The following is a 26,353-nucleotide window of genomic DNA, read 5'->3' as shown; positions in this document are numbered from 1 at the left end:
AACATGATGGTTGAACTCAATAACATTATGAATGTGCACCATAACATGATGGTTGAACTCAATAACATGATGAATATGCACCATAACATGATGGTTGAACTCAATAACATGTTGAATGTGTACCATAACATGATGGTTGAACGCAATGATGGGTGTCCACAATAAGCTAATATCAGTGAATATATGACAGTTACACACAGAGAACGCGTACTACTGCATCGTATACTATTTTGAATACCATGGGCACAATCTCCACCATACGTAGCGCATGTTTTCCTGAGCACCATTTCATAAGATGTTGAAGTGTATGGGGTGTTACAGTTGTCCCGCTTCCCATGACAGATGCCCACGTGACACCCACGTGACGCTCGTGTGATCATATTAAAACGCCGGGCCCACCAATATACTGTGACCAGCGACGTTAGTTCTATGGATACACGTGCAACAAATGCCGTTCTGACCCACGATAACGACCACATAACATATGCACCGAACAACCCTCTTCTTGACGTCGAACATGAAGATCAAGATAATGAGAATGACGTCCATTATTGGACAAGGTGCGTTACTTGATATGATAGACCGCCTGATGAATTATTCTTTTCGATGTTAAATGCGCACACGCAAAGCGTAGATATTCGGTATAAACTGTTATTTCATTTAAAATGTTATCAAACAAAGTTATTAATTAATTAGGAATCTAGCTTTAGCAGATTCTAGCTTTATTATTTTAAATACAGGAGAGAGATGAGTGTGAACGTACCCTCTTTGATTGTACTAACAGTACTAGCCTACGCATGCAGAAATATCACGGCAATTAGTATTGTATCTCAAGCATCTGAATACAATTGGGACAAGTCGCAAATGGTGAGTGAATTCATAACGTATAATACAATATCTTTTGAGATAATACTCAAACTAAGCTACCTGCTAAATAATTTCTATAAATAAAAATGCTAGAATACACATAATCTTCCGACGCGTGCGCAAAAGTCATGTATTTTTGTAGCATGCAGGTGAATTTACAGATGAATCACTTTATATTGTGTCAGATATTCCAATATGTTTTGCCAAAACCACAATAAATTGTTAATTGTAGTACAATCATTGTTATAATAGACCAGGCTGTTTTGTAACGTGTATTTATTAAATTAACTTGTATTTATAAATATTTATTCTATATCAGCATTCTATGGTCCACGTAATGACGAATGGGTTTAGTATGGTTACTAAAATCATTTAAACTGCAATATATAAGTATATATAAGTTATCGTGATTCCTTTTTAGGGTCTTGTGCTGTCCTGCTTTTATATTGGATATGTGTCCACTCAGATTATATCAGGTTTTCTTAGCGACTATATCGGTGGCAACCAAGTGATCACATTAGCTGCAATTGGTTGGGGGATAACCACTATTGTATATCCATATTGTGTCGATGTATCACGTGACCAGTCGACGCAGCTGGCGATAATTGTAGTCATAAGAACTATTTTCGCTATTTTGCAAGGTATGTTTACTAACAAATATGACTAAAAAAAATTCTTACGACAAATATTTGAAAAATCGAAATTTTCATTGCATCATGTCGTACTTTTAAATTAGAATCAGAAACTATTTGTCCCGTATTCTGAGTAATGTTTGTACTTTCTCAGGATTCCATTATCCGGCTGTAGCAAATGTGGTAGCAAGTAAAATACACATTAGAAACAGAACGTGTATTTACACGTGCTTCGCGGCTGGTTTATCAATAGGGTGGGTAAGATAATACAATACATAGTGCTTTTCTCATACAAATTATTCACAACATGTATAAACACTTAGTCAAATGGTGCCATAACTGTGTCTAGTAAAACATGTTGTTTGCGCAATAACAAGTGAACGATTTACCAAATTGTGGAAAAATATATTGCAAAATGAACTAGAAATAAATAAGTAGTATACATATACAACAATAATAAACACTATTGCAAACATGCATCAAATCTTAATTCTGTCTATTCATAATGATTTGTTCAAAAGGCTCATTGTATCAGGTAGCATTGGCTCTCTTTTGCTGGAAAGACTGAATTGGAGAAGTTTATATTATGTCTTTGGAACATTAACTATCGTTTGGGCGATTGCAACTAGAATTTTAGTCCTGAAAAGAAAGTGTGCACATCCTTGCAAAATGCAGAACGTTGAAAAAGACACAGTGCAACAAAGGTCTATGAAAGAGATCTGGAAGTTGTTACTTTGCCATAGAGCATTCTGGTGAGTTTGCCATAGGTTAGGCTGCTATAGTTGAATAGGGAATTTAGATGTGTGGAAATTGTTACTCTACTGTGAGACATTAGAGCCAGTATGAAATGTGTTTCTCTGTGATGAGAAGTGGGGCGTTCAGGTAAACTTGGAATGTGTTTCTCTGTGATGAGAAGTGGGGCGTTCAGGTAAACTTGGAATGTGTTTCTCTGTGATGAGAAGTGGGGCGTTCAGGTAAACTTGGAATGTGTTTCTCTGTGATGAGAAGTGGGGCGTTCAGGTAAACTTGGAATGTGTTTCTCTGTGATGAGAAGTGGGGCGTTCTGGTAAACATGGAATGTGTTTCTCTGTGATGAGAAGTGGGGCGTTCTGGTAAACTTGGAATGTGTTTCTCTGTGATGAAAAGTGGGGCGTTCAGGTAAACTTGGAATGTGTTTCTCTGTGATGAGAAGTGGGGCGTTCTGGTAAACTTGGAATGTGTTTCTCTGTGATGAGAAGTGGGGCGTTCTGGTAAACTTGGAATATGTTTCTCTGTGATGAGAAGTGGGGCGTTCAGGTGAACTTGAAATGTGTTTCTCTGTGATGAGAAGTGGGGCGTTCAGGTAAACTTGGAATGTGTTTCTCTGTGATGAGAAGTGGGGCGTTCTGTTAAACTTGGAATGTGTTTCTCTGTGATGAGAAGTCGGGCGTTCTGGTAAACTTGGAATGTGTTTCTCTGTGATGAGAAGTGGGCCGTTTAGGTAAACTTGGAATGTGTTTATCTGTGATGAGAAGTGGGGCGTTCTGGTAAACTTGGAATGTGTTTCTCTGTGATGAGAAGTGGGGCGTTCTGGTAAACTTGGAATGTGTTTCTCTGTGATGAGAAGTGGGGCGTTCAGGTAAACTTGGAATGTGTTTCTCTGTGATGAGAAGTGGGGCGGTCTGGTAAACTTGGAATGCGTTTCTCTGTGATGAGAAGTCGGGCGTTCTGGTAAACTTGGAATGTGTTTCTCTGTGATGAGAAGTGGGGCGTTTAGGTAAACTTGGAATGTGTTTCTCTGTGATGAGAAGTGGGGCGTTCTGGTAAACTTGGAATGTGTTTCTCTCTGATGAAAAGTGGGGCGTTCTGGTAAACATGGAATGTGTTTATCTGTGATGAGAAGTGGGGCGTTCAGATAAACTTGGAATGTGTTTCTCTGTGATGAGAAGTGGGGCGTTCAGATAAACTTGGAATGTGTTTCTCTGTGATGAGAAGAGGGGCGTTCAGATAAACTTGGAATGTGTTTCTATGTGATGAGAAGTGGGGCGTTCAGGTAAACTCGGAATGTGTTTCTCCGTGATGAGAAATGGGGCGTTCAGATACACTTGGAATGTGTTTCTCTGTGATGAGAAGAGGGGCGTTCAGGTAAACTTGGAATGTGTTTCTCTGTGATGAGAAGTGGGACGTTCAGGTAAACTTGGAATGTGTTTCTCTGTGATGAGATGTGGGGCGTTCTGGTAAACTTGGAATGTGTTTCTCTGTGATGAGAAGAGGGGCGTTCAGATAAACTTGGAATGTGTTTCTCTGTGATGAGAAGTGGGGCGTTCAGGTAAACTCGGAATGTGTTTCTCCGTGATGAGAAATGGGGCGTTCAGATACACTTGGAATGTGTTTCTCTGTGATGAGAAGAGGGGCGTTCAGGTAAACTTGGAATGTGTTTCTCTGTGATGAGAAGAGGGGCGTTCAGGTAAACTTGGAATGTGTTTCTCTGTGATGAGAAGTGGGACGTTCAGGTAAACTTGGAATGTGTTTCTCTGGGATGAGAAGAGGGGCGTTCAGATAAACTTGGAATGTGTTTCTCTGTGATGAGAAGAGGGGCGTTCAGATAAACTTGGAATGTGTTTCTCTATGATGAGAAGTGGGGCGTTCAGGTAAACTTGGAATGTGTTTCTCTGTGATGAGAAGTGGGGCGTTCTGGTAAACTTGCTAGAATGTGTTTCTCTGTGATGAGATGTGGGGCGTTCTGGTAAAATTGGAATGTGTTTCTCTGTGATGAGAAGTCGGGCGTTCTGGTAAACTTGGAATGTGTTTCTCTGTGATGAGAAGAGGGGCGTTCAGATAAACTTGAAATGTGTTTCTCTGTGATGAGAAGAGGGGCGTTCAGATAAACTTGAAATGTGTTTCTCTGTGATGAGAAGTCGGGCGTTCTGGTAAACTTGGAATGTGTTTCTCTGTGATGATAAGTGGGGCGTTCAGGTAAACTTGGAATGTGTTTCTCTGTGATGAGAAGTGGGGCGTTCAGGTAAACTTGAAATGTGTTTCTCCGTGATGAGAAGTGGGGCGTTCTGGTAAACTTGGAATGTGTTTCTCTGTGATGAGAAGTGGGGCGTTCAGATAAACTTGGAATGTGTTTCTCTGTGATGAGAAGAGGGGCGTTCAGGTAAACTTGGAATGTGTTTCTCTGTGATGAGAAGTGGGACGTTCAGGTAAACTTGGAATGTGTTTCTCTGTGATGAGAAGTGGGGCGTTCTGGTAAACTTGGAATGTGTTTCTTTGTGATTAGAAGAGGGGCGTTCAGGTAAACTTGGAATGTGTTTCTCTGTGATGAGAAGAGGGGCGTTCAGATAAACTTGGAATGTATTTCTCTGTGATGAGAAGTGGGGCGTTCAGGTAAACTTGGAATGTGTTTCTCTGTGATGAGAAGAGGGGCGTTCAGATAAACTTGGAATGTGTTTCTCTGTCATGAGAAGTGGGGCGTTCTGATAAACTTGGAATGTGTTTCTCTGTGATGAGAAGAGGGGCGTTCAGATAAACTTAGAATGTGTTTCTCTGTGATGAGAAGAGGGGCGTTCAGATAAACTTAGAATGTGTTTCTCTGTGATGAGAAGAGGGGCGTTCAGGTAAACATGGAATGTGTTTCTCTGTGATGAGAACTGGGGCGTTCTGATAAACATGGAATGTGTTTCTCTGTGATGAGAAGTGGGGCGTTCAGGTAAACTTGGAATGTGTTTCTCTGTGATGAGAAGTGGGGCGTTTAGGTAAACTTGGAATGTGTTTCTCTGTGATGAGAAGTGGGGCGTTCAGGTAAACTTGGAATGTGTTTCTCTGTGATGAGAAGTGGGGCGTTCAGGTAAACTTGGAATGTGTTTCTCTGTGATGAGAAGTGGAGCGTTCAGGTAAACTTGGAATGTGTTTCTCTGTGATGAGAAGTGGGGCGTTCAGGTAAACTTGGAATGTGTTTCTCTGTGATGAGAAGTGGAGCGTTCAGGTAAACTTGGAATGTGTTTCTCTGTGATGAGAAGTGGGCCGTTCAGGTAAACTTGGAATGTGTTTCTCTGTGATGAGAAGTGGGGCGTTCTGGTAAACTTGGAATGTGTTTCTCTGTGATGAGAAGTGGGGCGTTGTGGTAAACTTGGAATGTGTTTCTCTGTGATGAGAAGTGGGGCGTTCTGCTAAACTTGGAATGTGTTTCTCTGTGATGAGAAGAGGGGCGTTCTGGTAAACTTGGAATGTGTTTCTCTGTGATGAGAAGAGGGGCGTTCAGGTAAACTTGGAATGTGTTTCTCTGTGATGAGAAGTGGGGCGTTCTGGTAAACTTGGAATGTGTTTCTCTGTGATGAGAAGTGGGGCGTTCTGGTAAACTTGGAATGTGTTTCTCTGTGATGAGAAGTGGGGCGTTCTGGTAAACTTGGAATGTGTTTCTCTGTGATGAGAAGTGGGCCGTTCTGGTAAACTTGGAATGTGTTTCTCTGTGATGAGAAGTGGGGCGAAGTGGGGCGTTCAGGTAAATTTGGAATGTGTTTCTCTGTGATGAGAAGTGGGGCGTTCAGGTAAACTTGGAATGTGTTTCTCTGTGATGAGAAGTGGCGCGAAGTGGGGCGTTCAGGTAAATTTGGAATGTGTTTCTCTGTGATGAGAAGTGGGGCGTTCTGGTAAACTTGGAATGTGTTTCTCTGTGATGAGAAGTGGGGCGTTCTGGTAAACTTGGAATGTGTTTCTCTGTGATGAGAAGTGGGGCGTTCTGGTAAACTTGGAATGTGTTTCTCTGTGATGAGAAGAGGGGCGTTCAGGTAAACTTGGAATCTGTTTCTCTGTGATGAGAAGAGGGGCGTTCAGATAAACTTGGAATGCGTTTCTCTATGATGAGAAGTGGGGCGTTCAGCTAAACTTGGAATGTGTTTCTCTGTGATGAGATGAGGGGCGTTCAGATAAACTTGGAATGTGTTTCTCTGTGATGAGAAGTGGGGCGTTCTGGTAAACTTGGAATGTGTTTCTCTGTGATGAGAAGAGGGGCGTTCAGATAAACTTGGAATGTGTTTCTCTATGATGAGAAGTGGGGCGTTCAGGTAAACTTGGAATGTGTTTCTCTGTGATGAGAAGTGGGGCGTTCTGGTAAACTTGCTAGAATGTGTTTCTCTGTGATGAGATGTGGGGCGTTCTGGTAAAATTGGAATGTGTTTCTCTGTGATGAGAAGTCGGGCGTTCTGGTAAACTTGGAATGTGTTTCTCTGTGATGAGAAGAGGGGCGTTCAGATAAACTTGAAATGTGTTTCTCTGTGATGAGAAGAGGGGCGTTCAGATAAACTTGAAATGTGTTTCTCTGTGATGAGAAGTCGGGCGTTCTGGTAAACTTGGAATGTGTTTCTCTGTGATGAGAAGTGGGGCGTTCAGGTAAACTTGGAATGTGTTTCTCTGTGATGAGAAGTGGGGCGTTCAGGTAAACTTGAAATGTGTTTCTCCGTGATGAGAAGTGGGGCGTTCTGGTAAACTTGGAATGTGTTTCTCTGTGATGAGAAGTGGGGCGTTGTGGTAAACTTGGAATGTGTTTCTCTGTGATGAGAAGTGGGGCGTTCAGATAAACTTGGAATGTGTTTCTCTGTGATGAGAAGAGGGGCGTTCAGGTAAACTTGGAATGTGTTTCTCTGTGATGAGAAGTGGGACGTTCAGGTAAACTTGGAAAGTGTTTCTCTGTGATGAGAAGTGGGGCGTTCTGGTAAACTTGGAATGTGTTTCTTTGTGATTAGAAGAGGGGCGTTCAGGTAAACTTGGAATGTGTTTCTCTGTGATGAGAAGAGGGGCGTTCAGATAAACTTGGAATGTATTTCTCTGTGATGAGAAGTGGGGCGTTCAGATAAACTTAGAATGTGTTTCTCTGTGATGAGAAGAGGGGCGTTCAGAAAAACTTAGAATGTGTTTCTCTGTGATGAGAAGAGGGGCGTTCAGGTAAACATGGAATGTGTTTCTCTGTGATGAGAACTGGGGCGTTCTGATAAACATGGAATGTGTTTCTCTGTGATGAGAAGTGGGGCGTTCAGGTAAACTTGGAATGTGTTTCTCTGTGATGAGAAGTGGGGCGTTTAGGTAAACTTGGAATGTGTTTCTCTGTGATGAGAAGTGGGGCGTTCAGGTAAACTTGGAATGTGTTTCTCTGTGATGAGAAGTGGGGCGTTCAGGTAAACTTGGAATGTGTTTCTCTGTGATGAGAAGTGGAGCGTTCAGGTAAACTTGGAATGTGTTTCTCTGTGATGAGAAGTGGGGCGTTCAGGTAAACTTGGAATGTGTTTCTCTGTGATGAGAAGTGGAGCGTTCAGGTAAACTTGGAATGTGTTTCTCTGTGATGAGAAGAGGGGCGTTCTGGTAAACTTGGAATGTGTTTCTCTGTGATGAGAAGAGGGGCGTTCAGGTAAACTTGGAATGTGTTTCTCTGTGATGAGAAGTGGGGCGTTCTGGTAAACTTGGAATGTGTTTCTCTGTGATGAGAAGTGGGGCGTTCTGGTAAACTTGGAATGTGTTTCTCTGTGATGAGAAGTGGGGCGTTCTGGTAAACTTGGAATGTGTTTCTCTGTGATGAGAAGTGGGCCGTTCTGGTAAACTTGGAATGTGTTTCTCTGTGATGAGAAGTGGGGCGAAGTGGGGCGTTCAGGTAAATTTGGAATGTGTTTCTCTGTGATGAGAAGTGGGGCGTTCAGGTAAACTTGGAATGAGTTTCTCTGTGATGAGAAGTGGGGCGTTCTGGTAAACTTGGAATGTGTTTCTCTGTGATGAGAAGTGGGGCATTCAGGTAAACTTGGAATGTGTTTCTCTGTGATGAGAAGTGGGGCGTTCAGGTAAACTTGGAAAGTGTTTCCATGTGATGAGAAGTGGGGCGTTCTGGTAAACTTGGAATGTGTTTCTCTGTGATGAGAAGTGGGGCGTTCAGGTAAACTTGGAATGTGTTTCTCTGTGATGAGAAGTGGGGCGTTCAGGTAAACTTGGAATGTGTTTCTCTGTGATTAGAAGTGGGGCGTTCAAGTAAACTTGGAATGTGTTTCTCTGTGATGAGAAGTGGGACGTTCAGGTAAACTTGGAATGTGTTTCTCTGTGATGAGAAGTGGGACGTTCAGGTAAACTTGGAATGTGTTTCTCTGTGATGAGAAGTGGGGCGTTCAGATAAACTTGGAATGTGTTTCTATGTGATGAGAAGTGGGGCGTTCAGGTAAACTCGGAATGTGTTTCTCTGTGATGAGAAGAGGGGCGTTCAGAAAAACTTAGAATGTGTTTCTCTGTGATGAGAAGAGGGGCGTTCAGGTAAACATGGAATGTGTTTCTCTGTGATGAGAACTGGGGCGTTCTGATAAACATGGAATGTGTTTCTCTGTGATGAGAAGTGGGGCGTTCAGGTAAACTTGGAATGTGTTTCTCTGTGATGAGAAGTGGGGCGTTTAGGTAAACTTGGAATGTGTTTCTCTGTGATGAGAAGTGGGGCGTTCAGGTAAACTTGGAATGTGTTTCTCTGTGATGAGAAGTGGGGCGTTCAGGTAAACTTGGAATGTGTTTCTCTGTGATGAGAAGTGGAGCGTTCAGGTAAACTTGGAATGTGTTTCTCTGTGATGAGAAGTGGGGCGTTCAGGTAAACTTGGAATGTGTTTCTCTGTGATGAGAAGTGGAGCGTTCAGGTAAACTTGGAATGTGTTTCTCTGTGATGAGAAGTGGGCCGTTCAGGTAAACTTGGAATGTGTTTCTCTGTGATGAGAAGTGGGGCGTTCTGGTAAACTTGGAATGTGTTTCTCTGTGATGAGAAGTGGGGCGTTGTGGTAAACTTGGAATGTGTTTCTCTGTGATGAGAAGTGGGGCGTTCTGCTAAACTTGGAATGTGTTTCTCTGTGATGAGAAGAGGGGCGTTCTGGTAAACTTGGAATGTGTTTCTCTGTGATGAGAAGAGGGGCGTTCAGGTAAACTTGGAATGTGTTTCTCTGTGATGAGAAGTGGGGCGTTCTGGTAAACTTGGAATGTGTTTCTCTGTGATGAGAAGTGGGGCGTTCTGGTAAACTTGGAATGTGTTTCTCTGTGATGAGAAGTGGGGCGTTCTGGTAAACTTGGAATGTGTTTCTCTGTGATGAGAAGTGGGCCGTTCTGGTAAACTTGGAATGTGTTTCTCTGTGATGAGAAGTGGGGCGAAGTGGGGCGTTCAGGTAAATTTGGAATGTGTTTCTCTGTGATGAGAAGTGGGGCGTTCAGGTAAACTTGGAATGAGTTTCTCTGTGATGAGAAGTGGGGCGTTCTGGTAAACTTGGAATGTGTTTCTCTGTGATGAGAAGTGGGGCATTCAGGTAAACTTGGAATGTGTTTCTCTGTGATGAGAAGTGGGGCGTTCAGGTAAACTTGGAAAGTGTTTCCATGTGATGAGAAGTGGGGCGTTCTGGTAAACTTGGAATGTGTTTCTCTGTGATGAGAAGTGGGGCGTTCAGGTAAACTTGGAATGTGTTTCTCTGTGATGAGAAGTGGGGCGTTCAGGTAAACTTGGAATGTGTTTCTCTGTGATTAGAAGTGGGGCGTTCAAGTAAACTTGGAATGTGTTTCTCTGTGATGAGAAGTGGGACGTTCAGGTAAACTTGGAATGTGTTTCTCTGTGATGAGAAGTGGGACGTTCAGGTAAACTTGGAATGTGTTTCTCTGTGATGAGAAGTGGGGCGTTCAGGTAAACTTGGAATGTGTTTCTCTGTGATGAGAAGTGGGGCGTTCTGGTAAATTTGGAATGTGTTTCTCTGTGATGAGAAGTGGGGCGTTCTGGTAAACTTGGAATGTGTTTCTCTGTGATGAGAAGTGGGCCGTTCTGGTAAACTTGGAATGTGTTTCTCTGTGATGAGAAGTGGGCCGTTCTGGTAAACTTGGAATGTGTTTCTCTGTGATGAGAAGTGGGGCGAAGTGGGGCGTTCAGGAAAATTTGGAATGTGTTTCTCTGTGATGAGAAGTGGGGCGTTCAGGTAAACTTGGAATGAGTTTCTCTGTGATGAGAAGTGGGGCGTTCTGGTAAACTTGGAATGTGTTTCTCTGTGATGAGAAGTGGGGCATTCAGGTAAACTTGGAATGTGTTTCTCTGTGATGAGAAGTGGGGCGTTCAGGTAAACTTGGAAAGTGTTTCCATGTGATGAGAAGTGGGGCGTTCTGGTAAACTTGGAATGTGTTTCTCTGTGATGAGAAGTGGGGCGTTCTGGTAAACTTGGAATGTGTTTCTCTGTGATGAGAAGAGGGGCGTTCAGGTAAACTTGGAATCTGTTTCTCTGTGATGAGAAGAGGGGCGTTCAGATAAACTTGGAATGCGTTTCTCTATGATGAGAAGTGGGGCGTTCAGCTAAACTTGGAATGTGTTTCTCTGTGATGAGATGAGGGGCGTTCAGATAAACTTGGAATGTGTTTCTCTGTGATGAGAAGTGGGGCGTTCTGGTAAACTTGGAATGTGTTTCTCTGTGACGAGAAGAGGGGCGTTCAGATAAACTTAGAATGTGTTTCTCTGTGATGAGAAGAGGGGCGTTCAGGTAAACATGGAATGTGTTTCTCTGTGATGAGAAGTGGGGCGTTCTGGTAAACATGGAATGTGTTTCTCTGTGATGAGAAGTGGGGCGTTCTGGTAAATTTGGAATGTGTTTCTCTGTGATGAGAAGTGGGGCGTTCTGGTAAACTTGGAATGTGTACCTCTGTGATGAGAAGTGGGGCGTTCTGGTAAACTTGGAATGTGTTTCTCTGTGATGAGAAGTGGGGCGTTCTGGTAAACTTGGAATGTGTTTCTCTGTGATGAGAAGTGGGGCGTTCTGGTAAACTTGGAATGTGTTTCTCTGTGATGAGAAGTGGGGCGGTCTGGTAAACTTGGAATGCGTTTCTCTGTGATGAGAAGTCGGGCGTTCTGGTAAACTTGGAATGTGTTTCTCTGTGATGAGAAGTGGGGCGTTTAGGTAAACTTGGAATGTGTTTCTCTGTGATGAGAAGTGGGGCGTTCTGGTAAACTTGGAATGTGTTTCTCTCTGATGAAAAGTGGGGCGTTCTGGTAAACATGGAATGTGTTTATCTGTGATGAGAAGTGGGGCGTTCAGATAAACTTGGAATGTGTTTCTCTGTGATGAGAAGTGGGGCGTTCAGATAAACTTGGAATGTGTTTCTCTGTGATGAGAAGAGGGGCGTTCAGATAAACTTGGAATGTGTTTCTATGTGATGAGAAGTGGGGCGTTCAGGTAAACTCGGAATGTGTTTCTCTGTGATGAGAAATGGGGCGTTCAGATACACTTGGAATGTGTTTCTCTGTGATGAGAAGAGGGGCGTTCAGGTAAACTTGGAATGTGTTTCTCTGTGATGAGAAGTGGGACGTTCAGGTAAACTTGGAATGTGTTTCTCTGTGATGAGAAGTGGGGCGTTCTGGTAAACTTGGAATGTGTTTCTCTGGGATGAGAAGAGGGGCGTTCAGATAAACTTGGAATGTGTTTCTCTGTGATGAGAAGAGGGGCGTTCAGATAAACTTGGAATGTGTTTCTCTGTGATGAGAAGTGGGGCGTTCAGGTAAACTTGGAATGTGTTTCTCTGTGATGAGAAGTGGGGCGTTCTGGTAAACTTGCTGGAATGTGTTTCTCTGTGATGAGATGTGGGGCGTTCTGGTAAAATTGGAATGTGTTTCTCTGTGATGAGAAGTCGGGCGTTCAGATAAACTTGAAATGTGTTTCTCTGTGATGAGAAATCGGGCGTTCTGGTAAACTTGGAATGTGTTTCTCTGTGATGAGAAGTGGGGCGTTCAGGTAAACTTGGAATGTGTTTCTCTGTGATGAGAAGTGGGGCGTTCAGGTAAACTTGAAATGTGTTTCTCCGTGATGAGAAGTGGGGCGTTCTGGTAAACTTGGAATGTGTTTCTCTGTGATGAGAAGTGGGGCGTTCAGATAAACTTGGAATGTGTTTCTCTGTGATGAGAAGAGGGGCGTTCAGGTAAACTTGGAATGTGTTTCTCTGTGATGAGAAGTGGGACGTTCAGGTAAACTTGGAATGTGTTTCTCTGTGATGAGAAGTGGGGCGTTCTGGTAAACTTGGAATGTGTTTCTCTGTGATTAGAAGAGGGGCGTTCAGGTAAACTTGGAATGTGTTTCTCTGTGATGAGAAGAGGGGCGTTCAGATAAACTTGGAATGTATTTCTCTGTGATGACAAGTGGGGCGTTCAGGTAAACTTGGAATGTGTTTCTCTGTGATGAGAAGAGGGGCGTTCAGATAAACTTGGAATGTGTTTCTCTGTCATGAGAAGTGGGGCGTTCTGATAAACTTGGAATGTGTTTCTCTGTGATGAGAAGAGGGGCGTTCAGATAAACTTAGAATGTGTTTCTCTGTGATGAGAAGAGGGGCGTTCAGATAAACTTAGAATGTGTTTCTCTGTGATGAGAAGAGGGGCGTTCAGGTAAACATGGAATGTGTTTCTCTGTGATGAGAACTGGGGCGTTCTGATAAACATGGAATGTGTTTCTCTGTGATGAGAAGTGGGGCGTTCAGGTAAACTTGGAATGTGTTTCTCTGTGATGAGAATTGGGGCGTTTAGGTAAACTTGGAATGTGTTTCTCTGTGATGAGAAGTGGGGCGTTCAGGTAAACTTGGAATGTGTTTCTCTGTGATGAGAAGTGGGGCGTTCAGGTAAACTTGGAATGTGTTTCTCTGTGATGAGAAGTGGAGCGTTCAGGTAAACTTGGAATGTGTTTCTCTGTGATGAGAAGTGGGGCGTTCAGGTAAACTTGGAATGTGTTTCTCTGTGATGAGAAGTGGAGCGTTCAGGTAAACTTGGAATGTGTTTCTCTGTGATGAGAAGTGGGCCGTTCAGGTAAACTTGGAATGTGTTTCTCTGTGATGAGAAGTGGGGCGTTCTGGTAAACTTGGAATGTGTTTCTCTGTGATGAGAAGTGGGGCGTTGTGGTAAACTTGGAATGTGTTTCTCTGTGATGAGAAGTGGGGCGTTCTGCTAAACTTGGAATGTATTTCTCTGTGATGAGAAGAGGGGCGTTCTGGTAAACTTGGAATGTGTTTCTCTGTGATGAGAAGAGGGGCGTTCAGGTAAACTTGGAATGTGTTTCTCTGTGATGAGAAGTGGGGCGTTCTGGTAAACTTGGAATGTGTTTCTCTGTGATGAGAAGTGGGGCGTTCTGGTAAACTTGGAATGTGTTTCTCTGTGATGAGAAGTGGGGCGTTCTGGTAAACTTGGAATGTGTTTCTCTGTGATGAGAAGTGGGCCGTTCTGGTAAACTTGGAATGTGTTTCTCTGTGATGAGAAGTGGGGCGAAGTGGGGCGTTCAGGTAAATTTGGAATGTGTTTCTCTGTGATGAGAAGTGGGGCGTTCAGGTAAACTTGGAATGTGTTTCTCTGTGATGAGAAGTGGGGCGTTCTGGTAAACTTGGAATGTGTTTCTCTGTGATGAGAAGTGGGGCATTCAGGTAAACTTGGAATGTGTTTCTCTGTGATGAGAAGTGGGGCGTTCAGGTAAACTTGGAAAGTGTTTCCATGTGATGAGAAGTGGGGCGTTCTGGTAAACTTGGAATGTGTTTCTCTGTGATGAGAAGTGGGGCGTTCAGGTAAACTTGGAATGTGTTTCTCTGTGATGAGAAGTGGGGCGTTCAGGTAAACTTGGAATGTGTTTCTCTGTGATTAGAAGTGGGGCGTTCAAGTAAACTTGGAATGTGTTTCTCTGTGATGAGAAGTGGGACGTTCAGGTAAACTTGGAATGTGTTTCTCTGTGATGAGAAGTGGGACGTTCAGGTAAACTTGGAATGTGTTTCTCTGTGATGAGAAGTGGGGCGTTCAGGTAAACTTGGAATGTGTTTCTCTGTGATGAGAAGTGGGGCGTTCTGGTAAATTTGGAATGTGTTTCTCTGTGATGAGAAGTGGGGCGTTCTGGTAAACTTGGAATGTGTTTCTCTGTGATGAGAAGTGGGCCGTTCTGGTAAACTTGGAATGTGTTTCTCTGTGATGAGAAGTGGGCCGTTCTGGTAAACTTGGAATGTGTTTCTCTGTGATGAGAAGTGGCGCGAAGTGGGGCGTTCAGGTAAATTTGGAATGTGTTTCTCTGTGATGAGAAGTGGGGCGTTCTGTTAAACTTGGAATGTGTTTCTCTGTGATGAGAAGTGGGGCGTTCTGGTAAACTTGGAATGTGTTTCTCTGTGATGAGAAGTGGGGCGTTCTGGTAAACTTGGAATGTGTTTCTCTGTGATGAGAAGAGGGGCGTTCAGGTAAACTTGGAATCTGTTTCTCTGTGATGAGAAGAGGGGCGTTCAGATAAACTTGGAATGTGTTTCTCTATGATGAGAAGTGGGGCGTTCAGCTAAACTTGGAATGTGTTTCTCTGTGATGAGATGAGGGGCGTTCAGATAAACTTGGAATGTGTTTCTCTGTGATGAGAAGTGGGGCGTTCTGGTAAACTTGGAATGTGTTTCTCTGTGACGAGAAGAGGGGCGTTCAGATAAACTTAGAATGTGTTTCTCTGTGATGAGAAGAGGGGCGTTCAGATAAACATGGAATGTGTTTCTCTGTGATGAGAAGTGGGGCGTTCTGGTAAACATGGAATGTGTTTCTCTGTGATGAGAAGTGGGGCGTTCTGGTAAACTTGGAATGTGTTTCTCTGTGATGAGAAGTGGGGCGTTCTGGTAAACTTGGAATGTGTACCTCTGTGATGAGAAGTGGGGCGTTCTGGTAAACTTGGAATGTGTTTCTCTGTGATGAGAAGTGGGGCGTTCTGGTAAACTTGGAATGTGTTTCTCTGTGATGAGAAGTGGGGCGTTCAGGTAAACTTGGAATGTGTTTCTCTGTGATGAGAAGTGGGGCGTTCAGGTAAACTTGGAATGTGTTTCTCTGTGATGAGAAGTGGGGCGTTCTGGTAAACTTGCTGGAATGTGTTTCTCTGTGATGAGAAGTGGGGCGTTCTGGTAAAATTGGAATGTGTTTCTCTGTGATGAGAAATCGGGCGTTCTGGTAAACTTGGAATGTGTTTCTCTGTGATGAGAAGAGGGGCGTTCAGATAAACTTGAAATGTGTTTCTCTGTGATGAGAAGAGGGGCGTTCAGATAAACTTGAAATGTGTTTCTCTGTGATGAGAAGTCGGGCGTTCTGGTAAACTTGGAATGTGTTTCTCTGTGATGAGAAGTGGGGCGTTCAGGTAAACTTGGAATGTGTTTCTCTGTGATGAGAAGTGGGGCGTTCAGGTAAACTTGGAATGTGTTTCTCCGTGATGAGAAGTGGGGCGTTCTGGTAAACTTGGAATGTGTTTCTCTGTGATGAGAAGTGGGACGTTCAGGTAAACTTGGAATGTGTTTCTCTGTGATGAGAAGTGGGACGTTCAGGTAAACTTGGAATGTGTTTCTCTGTGATGAGAAGTGATGCATTCAGGTAAACTTGGAATGTGTTTCTCTGTGATGAGAAGTGGGGCGTTCTGGTAAATTTGGAATGTGTTTCTCTGTGATGAGAAGTGGGGCGTTCTGGTAAACTTGGAATGTGTTTCTCTGTGATGAGAAGTGGGACGTTCAGGTAAACTTGGAATGTGTTTCTCTGTGATGAGAAGTGGGGCGTTCAGGTAAACTTGGAATGTGTTTCTCTGTGATGAGAAGTGGGGCGTTCTGGTAAATTTGGAATGTGTTTCTCTGTGATGAGAAGTGGGGCGTTCTGGTAAACTTGGAATGTGTTTCTCTGTGATGAGAAGTGGGCCGTTCTGGTAAACTTGGAATGTGTTTCTCTGTGATGAGAAGTGGGCCGTTCTGGTAAACTTGGAATGTGTTTCTCTGTGATGAGAAGTGGCGCGAAGTGGGGCGTTCAGGTAAATTTGGAATGTGTTTCTCTGTGATGAGAAGTGGGGCGTTCTGTTAAACTTGGAATGTGTTTCTCTGTGATGAGAAGTGGGGCGTTCTGGTAAACTTGGAATGTGTTTCTCTGTGATGAGAAGTGGGGCGTTCTGGTAAACTTGGAATGTGTTTCTCTGTGATGAGAAGAGGGGCGTTCAGGTAAACTTGGAATCTGTTTCTCTGTGATGAGAAGAGGGGCGTTCAGATAAACTTGGAATGTGTTTCTCTATGATGAGAAGTGGGGCGTTCTGGTAAACTTGGAATGTGTACCTCTGTGATGAGAAGTGGGGCGTTCTGGTAAACTTGGAATGTGTTTCTCTGTGATGAGAAGTGGGGCGTTCTGGTAAACTTGGAATGTGTTTCTCTGTGATGAGAAGTGGGGCGTTCAGGTAAACTTGGAATGTGTTTCTCTGTGATGAGAAGTGGGGCGTTCAGGTAAACTTGGAATGTGTTTCTCTGTGATGAGAAGTGGGGCGTTCTGGTAAACTTGCTGGAATGTGTTTCTCTGTGATGAGAAGTGGGGCGTTCTGGTAAAATTGGAATGTGTTTCTCTGTGATGAGAAATCGGGCGTTCTGGTAAACTTGGAATGTGTTTCTCTGTGATGAGAAGAGGGGCGTTCAGATAAACTTGAAATGTGTTTCTCTGTGATGAGAAGAGGGGCGTTCAGATAAACTTGAAATGTGTTTCTCTGTGATGAGAAGTCGGGCGTTCTGGTAAACTTGGAATGTGTTTCTCTGTGATGAGAAGTGGGGCGTTCAGGTAAACTTGGAATGTGTTTCTCTGTGATGAGAAGTGGGGCGTTCAGGTAAACTTGGAATGTGTTTCTCCGTGATGAGAAGTGGGGCGTTCTGGTAAACTTGGAATGTGTTTCTCTGTGATGAGAAGTGGGACGTTCAGGTAAACTTGGAATGTGTTTCTCTGTGATGAGAAGTGGGACGTTCAGGTAAACTTGGAATGTGTTTCTCTGTGATGAGAAGTGATGCATTCAGGTAAACTTGGAATGTGTTTCTCTGTGATGAGAAGTGGGGCGTTCTGGTAAATTTGGAATGTGTTTCTCTGTGATGAGAAGTGGGGCGTTCTGGTAAACTTGGAATGTGTTTCTCTGTGATGAGAAGTGGGACGTTCAGGTAAACTTGGAATGTGTTTCTCTGTGATGAGAAGTGGGGCGTTCAGGTAAACTTGGAATGTGTTTCTCTGTGATGAGAAGTGGGGCGTTCTGGTAAATTTGGAATGTGTTTCTCTGTGATGAGAAGTGGGGCGTTCTGGTAAACTTGGAATGTGTTTCTCTGTGATGAGAAGTGGGCCGTTCTGGTAAACTTGGAATGTGTTTCTCTGTGATGAGAAGTGGGCCGTTCTGGTAAACTTGGAATGTGTTTCTCTGTGATGAGAAGTGGCGCGAAGTGGGGCGTTCAGGTAAATTTGGAATGTGTTTCTCTGTGATGAGAAGTGGGGCGTTCTGTTAAACTTGGAATGTGTTTCTCTGTGATGAGAAGTGGGGCGTTCTGGTAAACTTGGAATGTGTTTCTCTGTGATGAGAAGTGGGGCGTTCTGGTAAACTTGGAATGTGTTTCTCTGTGATGAGAAGAGGGGCGTTCAGGTAAACTTGGAATCTGTTTCTCTGTGATGAGAAGAGGGGCGTTCAGATAAACTTGGAATGTGTTTCTCTATGATGAGAAGTGGGGCGTTCAGCTAAACTTGGAATGTGTTTCTCTGTGATGAGATGAGGGGCGTTCAGATAAACTTGGAATGTGTTTCTCTGTGATGAGAAGTGGGGCGTTCTGGTAAACTTGGAATGTGTTTCTCTGTGACGAGAAGAGGGGCGTTCAGATAAACTTAGAATGTGTTTCTCTGTGATGAGAAGAGGGGCGTTCAGGTAAACATGGAATGTGTTTCTCTGTGATGAGAAGTGGGGCGTTCTGGTAAACATGGAATGTGTTTCTCTGTGATGAGAAGTGGGGCGTTCTGGTAAACTTGGAATGTGTTTCTCTGTGATGAGAAGTGGGGCGTTCTGGTAAACTTGGAATGTGTACCTCTGTGATGAGAAGTGGGGCGTTCTGGTAAACTTGGAATGTGTTTCTCTGTGATGAGAAGTGGGGCGTTCTGGTAAACTTGGAATGTGTTTCTCTGTGATGAGAAGTGGGGCGTTCAGGTAAACTTGGAATGTGTTTCTCTGTGATGAGAAGTGGGGCGTTCAGGTAAACTTGGAATGTGTTTCTCTGTGATGAGAAGTGGGGCGTTCTGGTAAACTTGCTGGAATGTGTTTCTCTGTGATGAGAAGTGGAGCGTTCTGGTAAAATTGGAATGTGTTTCTCTGTGATGAGAAATCGGGCGTTCTGGTAAACTTGGAATGTGTTTCTCTGTGATGAGAAGAGGGGCGTTCAGATAAACTTGAAATGTGTTTCTCTGTGATGAGAAGAGGGGCGTTCAGATAAACTTGAAATGTGTTTCTCTGTGATGAGAAGTCGGGCGTTCTGGTAAACTTGGAATGTGTTTCTCTGTGATGAGAAGTGGGGCGTTCAGGTAAACTTGGAATGTGTTTCTCTGTGATGAGAAGTGGGGCGTTCAGGTAAACTTGGAATGTGTTTCTCCGTGATGAGAAGTGGGGCGTTCTGGTAAACTTGGAATGTGTTTCTCTGTGATGAGAAGTGGGACGTTCAGGTAAACTTGGAATGTGTTTCTCTGTGATGAGAAGTGGGACGTTCAGGTAAACTTGGAATGTGTTTCTCTGTGATGAGAAGTGATGCATTCAGGTAAACTTGGAATGTGTTTCTCTGTGATGAGAAGTGGGGCGTTCTGGTAAATTTGGAATGTGTTTCTCTGTGATGAGAAGTGGGGCGTTCTGGTAAACTTGGAATGTGTTTCTCTGTGATGAGAAGTGGGCCGTTCTGGTAAACTTGGAATGTGTTTCTCTGTGATGAGAAGTGGGCCGTTCTGGTAAACTTGGAATGTGTTTCTCTGTGATGAGAAGTGGCGCGAAGTGGGGCGTTCAGGTAAATTTGGAATGTGTTTCTCTGTGATGAGAAGTGGGGCGTTCTGGTAAACTTGGAATGTGTTTCTCTGTGATGAGAAGAGGGGCGTTCAGGTAAACTTGGAATCTGTTTCTCTGTGATGAGAAGAGGGGCGTTCAGATAAACTTGGAATGTGTTTCTCTATGATGAGAAGTGGGGCGTTCAGCTAAACTTGGAATGTGTTTCTCTGTGATGAGAAGTGGGGCGTTCTGGTAAACTTGCTGGAATGTGTTTCTCTGTGATGAGAAGTGGGGCGTTCTGGTAAAATTGGAATGTGTTTCTCTGTTATGAGAAATCGGGCGTTCTGGTAAACTTGGAATGTGTTTCTCTGTGATGAGAAGAGGGGCGTTCAGATAAACTTGAAATGTGTTTCTCTGTGATGAGAAGAGGGGCGTTCAGATAAACTTGAAATGTGTTTCTCTGTGATGAGAAGTCGGGCGTTCTGGTAAATTTGGAATGTGTTTCTCTGTGATGAGAAGTGGGGCGTTCAGGTAAACTTGGAATGTGTTTCTCTGTGATGAGAAGTGGGGCGTTCAGGTAAACTTGGAATGTGTTTCTCCGTGATGAGAAGTGGGGCGTTCTGGTAAACTTGGAATGTGTTTCTCTGTGATGAGAAGTGGGACGTTCAGGTAAACTTGGAATGTGTTTCTCTGTGATGAGAAGTGGGACGTTCAGGTAAACTTGGAATGTGTTTCTCTGTGATGAGAAGTGATGCGTTCAGGTAAACTTGGAATGTGTTTCTCTGTGATGAGAAGTGGGGCGTTCTGGTAAATTTGGAATGTGTTTCTCTGTGATGAGAAGTGGGGCGTTCTGGTAAACTTGGAATGTGTTTCTCTGTGATGAGAAGTGGGCCGTTCTGGTAAACTTGGAATGTGTTTCTCTGTGATGAGAAGTGGGCCGTTCTGGTAAACTTGGAATGTGTTTCTCTGTGATGAGAAGTGGCGCGAAGTGGGGCGTTCAGGTAAATTTGGAATGTGTTTCTCTGTGATGAGAAGTGGGGCGTTCTGGTAAACTTGGAATGTGTTTCTCTGTGATGAGAAGAGGGGCGTTCAGGTAAACTTGGAATCTGTTTCTCTGTGATGAGAAGAGGGGCGTTCAGATAAACTTGGAATGTGTTTCTCTATGATGAGAAGTGGGGCGTTCAGCTAAACTTGGAATGTGTTTCTCTGTGATGAGATGAGGGGCGTTCAGATAAACTTGGAATGTGTTTCTCTGTGATGAGAAGTGGGGCGTTCTGGTAAACTTGGAATGTGTTTCTCTGTGACGAGAAGAGGGGCGTTCAGATAAACTTAGAATGTGTTTCTCTGTGATGAGAAGAGGGGCGTTCAGGTAAACATGGAATGTGTTTCTCTGTGATGAGAAGTGGGGCGTTCTGGTAAACATGGAATATGTTTCTCTGTGATGAGAAGTGGGGCGTTCTGGTAAACTTGGAATGTGTTTCTCTGTGATGAGAAGTGGGGCGTTCTGGTAAACTTGGAATGTGTATCTCTGTGATGAGAAGTGGGGCGTTCTGGTAAACTTGGAATGTGTTTCTCTGTGATGAGAAGTGGGGCGTTCTGGTAAACTTGGAATGTGTTTCTCTGTGATGAGAAGTGGGGCGTTCAGGTAAACTTGGAATGTGTTTCTCTGTGATGAGAAGTGGGGCGTTCAGGTAAACTTGGAATGTGTTTCTCTGTGATGAGAAGTGGGGCGTTCTGGTAAACTTGCTGGAATGTGTTTCTCTGTGATGAGAAGTGGGGCGTTCTGGTAAAATTGGAATGTGTTTCTCTGTGATGAGAAGTCGGGCGTTCTGGTAAACTTGGAATGTGTTTCTCTGTGATGAGAAGAGGGGCGTTCAGATAAACTTGAAATGTGTTTCTCTGTGATGAGAAGAGGGGCGTTCAGATAAACTTGAAATGTGTTTCTCTGTGATGAGAAGTCGGGCGTTCTGGTAAACTTGGAATGTGTTTCTCTGTGATGAGAAGTGGGGCGTTCAGGTAAACTTGGAATGTGTTTCTCTGTGATGAGAAGTGGGGCGTTCAGGTAAACTTGGAATGTGTTTCTCCGTGATGAGAAGTGGGGCGTTCTGGTAAACTTGGAATGTGTTTCTCTGTGATGAGAAGTGGGGCGTTCAGATAAACTTGGAATGTGTTTCTCTGTGATGAGAAGAGGGGCGTTCAGGTAAACTTGGAATGTGTTTCACTGTGATGAGAAGTGGGACGTTCAGGTAAACTTGGAATGTGTTTCTCTGTGATGAGAAGTGGGGCGTTCTGGTAAACTTGGAATGTGTTTCTCTGTGATGAGAAGAGGGGCGTTCAGGTAAACTTGGAATGTGTTTCTCTGTGATGAGAAGAGGGGCGTTCAGATAAACTTGGAATGTGTTTCTCTGTGATGAGAAGTGGGGCGTTCAGGTAAACTTGGAATGTGTTTCTCTGTGATGAGAAGAGGGGCGTTCAGATAAACTTGGAATGTGTTTCTCTGTCATGAGAAGTGGGGCGTTCTGGTAAACTTGGAATGTGTTTCTCTGTGATGAGAAGAGGGGCGTTCAGATAAACTTAGAATGTGTTTCTCTGTGATGAGAAGAGGGGCGTTCAGGTAAACATGGAATGTGTTTCTCTGTGATGAGAAGTGGGGCGTTCTGGTAAACATGGAATGTGTTTCTCTGTGATGAGAAGTGGGGCGTTCAGGTAAACTTGGAATGTGTTTCTCTGTGATGAGAAGTGGGGCGTTCAGACAAACTTGGAATGTGTTTCTCTGTGATGAGAAGTGGGGCGTTCAGGTAAACTTGGAATGTGTTTCTCTGTGATGAGAAGTGGGGCGTTTAGGTAAACTTGGAATGTGTTTCTCTGTGATGAGAAGTGGGGCGTTCAGGTAAACTTGGAATGTGTTTCTCTGTGATGAGAAGTGGAGCGTTCAGGTAAATTTGGAATATGTTTCTCTGTGATGAGAAGTGGGGCGTTCAGGTAAACTTGGAATGTGTTTCTCTGTGATGAGAAGTGGAGCGTTCAGGTAAACTTGGAATGTGTTTCTCTGTGATGAGAAGTGGGGCGTTCAGATAAACTTGGAATGTGTTTCTCTGTGATGAGAAGTGGGGAGTTCTGGTAAACTTGAAATGTGTTTCTCTGTGATGAGAAGTGGGGCGTTGTGGTAAACTTGGAATGTGTTTCTCTGTGATGAGAAGTGGGGCGTTGTGGTAAACTTGGAATGTGTTTCTCTGTGATGAGAAGTGGGGCGTTCTGGTAAACTTGGAATGAGTTTCTCTGTTATGAGAAGAGGGGCGTTCTGGTAAACTTGGAATATGTTTCTCTGTGATGAGAAGTGGGCCGTTCTGGTAAATTTGGAATGTGTTTCTCTGTGATGAGAAGTGGGGCGTTCTGGTAAACTTGGAATGTGTTTCTCTGTGATGAGAAGTGGGGCGTTCTGGTAAACTTGGAATGTGTTTCTCTGTGATGAGAAGTGGGCCGTTCTGGTAAACTTGGAATGTGTTTCACTGTGGTGAGAAGTGGGGCGAAGTGGGGCGTTCAGGTAAATTTGGAATGTGTTTCTCTGTGATGAGAAGTGGGGCGTTCAGGTAAACTTGGAATGTGTTTCTCTGTGATGAGAAGTGGGGCGTTCTGGTAAACTTGGAATGTGTTTCTCTGTGAAGAGAAGTGGGGCGTTCAGGTAAACTTGGAATGTGTTTCTCTGTGATGAGAAGTGGGGCGTTCAGGTAAACTTGGAATGTGTTTCCATGTGATGAGAAGTGGAGCGTTCTGGTAAACTTGGAATGTGTTTCTCTGTGATGAGAAGTGGGGCGTTCAGGTAAATTTGGAATGTGTTTCTCTGTGATGAGAAGTGGGTCGTTCAGGTAAACTTGGAATGTGTTTCTCTGTGATGAGAAGTGGGGCGTTCAAGTAAACTTGGAATGTGTTTCTCTGTGATGAGAAGTGGGTCGTTCAGGTAAACTTGGAATGTGTTTCTCTGTGATGAGAATTCGGGCGTTCTGGTAAACTTGGAATGTGTTTCTCTGTGATGAGAAGTGGGGCGTTCAGGTAAACTTGGAATGTGTTTCTCTGTGATGAGAAGTGGGGCGTTCAGGTAAACTTGGAATGTGTTTCTCCGTGATGAGAAGTGGGGCGTTCTGGTAAACTTGGAATGTGTTTCTCTGTGATGAGAAGTGGGGCGTTCAGATAAACTTGGAATGTGTTTCTCTGTGATGAGAAGAGGGGCGTTCAGGTAAACTTGGAATGTGTTTCACTGTGATGAGAAGTGGGACGTTCAGGTAAACTTGGAATGTGTTTCTCTGTGATGAGAAGTGGGGCGTTCTGGTAAACTTGGAATGTGTTTCTCTGTGATGAGAAGAGGGGCGTTCAGGTAAACTTGGAATGTGTTTCTCTGTGATGAGAAGAGGGGCGTTCAGATAAACTTGGAATGTGTTTCTCTGTGATGAGAAGTGGGGCGTTCAGGTAAACTTGGAATGTGTTTCTCTGTGATGAGAAGAGGGGCGTTCAGATAAACTTGGAATGTGTTTCTCTGTCATGAGAAGTGGGGCGTTCAGATAAACTTAGAATGTGTTTCTCTGTGATGAGAAGAGGGGCGTTCAGGTAAACATGGAATGTGTTTCTCTGTGATGAGAAGTGGGGCGTTCTGGTAAACATGGAATGTGTTTCTCTGTGATGAGAAGTGGGGCGTTCAGGTAAACTTGGAATGTGTTTCTCTGTGATGAGAAGTGGGGCGTTCAGACAAACTTGGAATGTGTTTCTCTGTGATGAGAAGTGGGGCGTTCAGGTAAACTTGGAATGTGTTTCTCTGTGATGAGAAGTGGGGCGTTTAGGTAAACTTGGAATGTGTTTCTCTGTGATGAGAAGTGGGGCGTTCAGGTAAACTTGGAATGTGTTTCTCTGTGATGAGAAGTGGAGCGTTCAGGTAAATTTGGAATATGTTTCTCTGTGATGAGAAGTGGGGCGTTCAGGTAAACTTGGAATGTGTTTCTCTGTGATGAGAAGTGGAGCGTTCAGGTAAACTTGGAATGTGTTTCTCTGTGATGAGAAGTGGGGCGTTCAGATAAACTTGGAATGTGTTTCTCTGTGATGAGAAGTGGGGAGTTCTGGTAAACTTGAAATGTGTTTCTCTGTGATGAGAAGTGGGGCGTTGTGGTAAACTTGGAATGTGTTTCTCTGTGATGAGAAGTGGGGCGTTGTGGTAAACTTGGAATGTGTTTCTCTGTGATGAGAAGTGGGGCGTTCTGGTAAACTTGGAATGAGTTTCTCTGTTATGAGAAGAGGGGCGTTCTGGTAAACTTGGAATATGTTTCTCTGTGATGAGAAGTGGGCCGTTCTGGTAAATTTGGAATGTGTTTCTCTGTGATGAGAAGTGGGGCGTTCTGGTAAACTTGGAATGTGTTTCTCTGTGATGAGAAGTGGGGCGTTCTGGTAAACTTGGAATGTGTTTCTCTGTGATGAGAAGTGGGCCGTTCTGGTAAACTTGGAATGTGTTTCACTGTGGTGAGAAGTGGGGCGAAGTGGGGCGTTCAGGTAAATTTGGAATGTGTTTCTCTGTGATGAGAAGTGGGGCGTTCAGGTAAACTTGGAATGTGTTTCTCTGTGATGAGAAGTGGGGCGTTCTGGTAAACTTGGAATGTGTTTCTCTGTGAAGAGAAGTGGGGCGTTCAGGTAAACTTGGAATGTGTTTCTCTGTGATGAGAAGTGGGGCGTTCAGGTAAACTTGGAATGTGTTTCCATGTGATGAGAAGTGGAGCGTTCTGGTAAACTTGGAATGTGTTTCTCTGTGATGAGAAGTGGGGCGTTCAGGTAAATTTGGAATGTGTTTCTCTGTGATGAGAAGTGGGTCGTTCAGGTAAACTTGGAATGTGTTTCTCTGTGATGAGAAGTGGGGCGTTCAAGTAAACTTGGAATGTGTTTCTCTGTGATGAGAAGTGGGTCGTTCAGGTAAACTTGGAATGTGTTTCTCTGTGATGAGAAGTGGGACGTTCAGGTAAACTTGGAATGTGTTTCTCTGTGATGAGAAGTGGGGCGTTCAGGTAAACTTGGAATGTGTTTCTCTGTGATGAGAAGTGGGGCGTTCTGGTAAACTTGGAATGTGTTTCTCTGTGATGAGAAGTGGGGCGTTCTGGTAAACTTGGAATGTATTTCTCTGTGATGAGAAGTGGGCCGTTCTGGAAAACTTGGAATGTGTTTCTCTGTGATGAGAAGTGGGGCGAAGTGGGGCGTTCAGGTAAATTTGGAATGTGTTTCTCTGTGATGAGAAGTGGGGCGTTCTGGTAAACTTGGAATGTGTTTCTCTGTGATGAGAAGAGGGTCGTTCAGGTAAACTTGGAATGTGTTTCTCTGTGATGAGAAGAGGGGCGTTCAGATAAACTTGGAATGTGTTTCTCTATGATGAGAAGTGGGGCGTTCAGGTAAACTTGGAATGTGTTTCTATGTGATGAGAAGTGGGGCGTTCAGGTAAACTTGGAATGTGTTTCTCTGTGATGAGAAGTGGGGCGTTCTGGTAAACTTGCTGGAATGTGTTTCTCTGTGATGAGAAGTGGGGCGTTCTGGTAAAATTGGAATGTGTTCCTCTGTGATGAGAAGTCGGGCGTTCTGGTAAACTTGGAATGTGTTTCTCTGTGATGAGAAGAGGGGCGTTCAGATAAACTTGAAATGTGTTTCTCTGTGATGAGAAGAGGGCGTTCAAATAAACTTGAAATGTGTTTCTCTGTGATGAGAAGTCGGGCGTTCTGGTAAACTTGGAATGTGTTTCTCTGTGATGAGAAGTGGGGCGTTCATGTAAACTTGGAATGTGTTTCTCTGTGATGAGAAGTGGGGCGTTCAGGTAAACTTGGAATGTGTTTCTCCGTGATGAGAAGTGGGGCGTTCTGGTAAACTTGGAATGTGTTTCTCTGTGATGAGAAGTGGGGCGTTCAGATAAACTTGGAATGTGTTTCTCTGTGATGAGAAGAGGGGCGTTCAGGTAAACTTGGAATGTGTTTCTCTGTGATGAGAAGTGGGACGTTCAGGTAAACTTGGAATGTGTTTCTCTGTGATGAGAAGTGGGGCGTTCTGGTAAACTTGGGATGTGTTTCTCTG

General features: G+C 43.9%; 1 protein-coding gene across 1 annotated transcript in view; it reads left to right on the top strand.

Moving 5' to 3' along the window:
- The first annotated feature begins 405 nt into the window (after positions 1-405).
- Positions 406-26,353, top strand: part of LOC144346979 (voltage-gated purine nucleotide uniporter SLC17A9-like) — a 32,904-nt gene continuing 6,956 nt past the window's right edge. Inside the window, exons 1-5 of the mRNA XM_085507428.1 lie at positions 406-560; positions 741-867; positions 1,289-1,508; positions 1,654-1,753; positions 2,021-2,251. Of these exons, the coding sequence (XP_085363554.1) occupies positions 430-560; positions 741-867; positions 1,289-1,508; positions 1,654-1,753; positions 2,021-2,251 (809 nt within the window). The 5' untranslated portion in view covers positions 406-429. The remainder of the gene's footprint in view (positions 561-740; positions 868-1,288; positions 1,509-1,653; positions 1,754-2,020; positions 2,252-26,353) is intronic.

This window comes from Saccoglossus kowalevskii, chromosome 13 (genome assembly GCF_978046115.1).
Source record: "Saccoglossus kowalevskii chromosome 13, keSacKowa6.1, whole genome shotgun sequence".
In the NCBI taxonomy this organism is placed as follows: Eukaryota; Metazoa; Hemichordata; class Enteropneusta; family Harrimaniidae; genus Saccoglossus; species Saccoglossus kowalevskii.
This window is presented reverse-complemented; position numbering and strand designations above follow the sequence as displayed.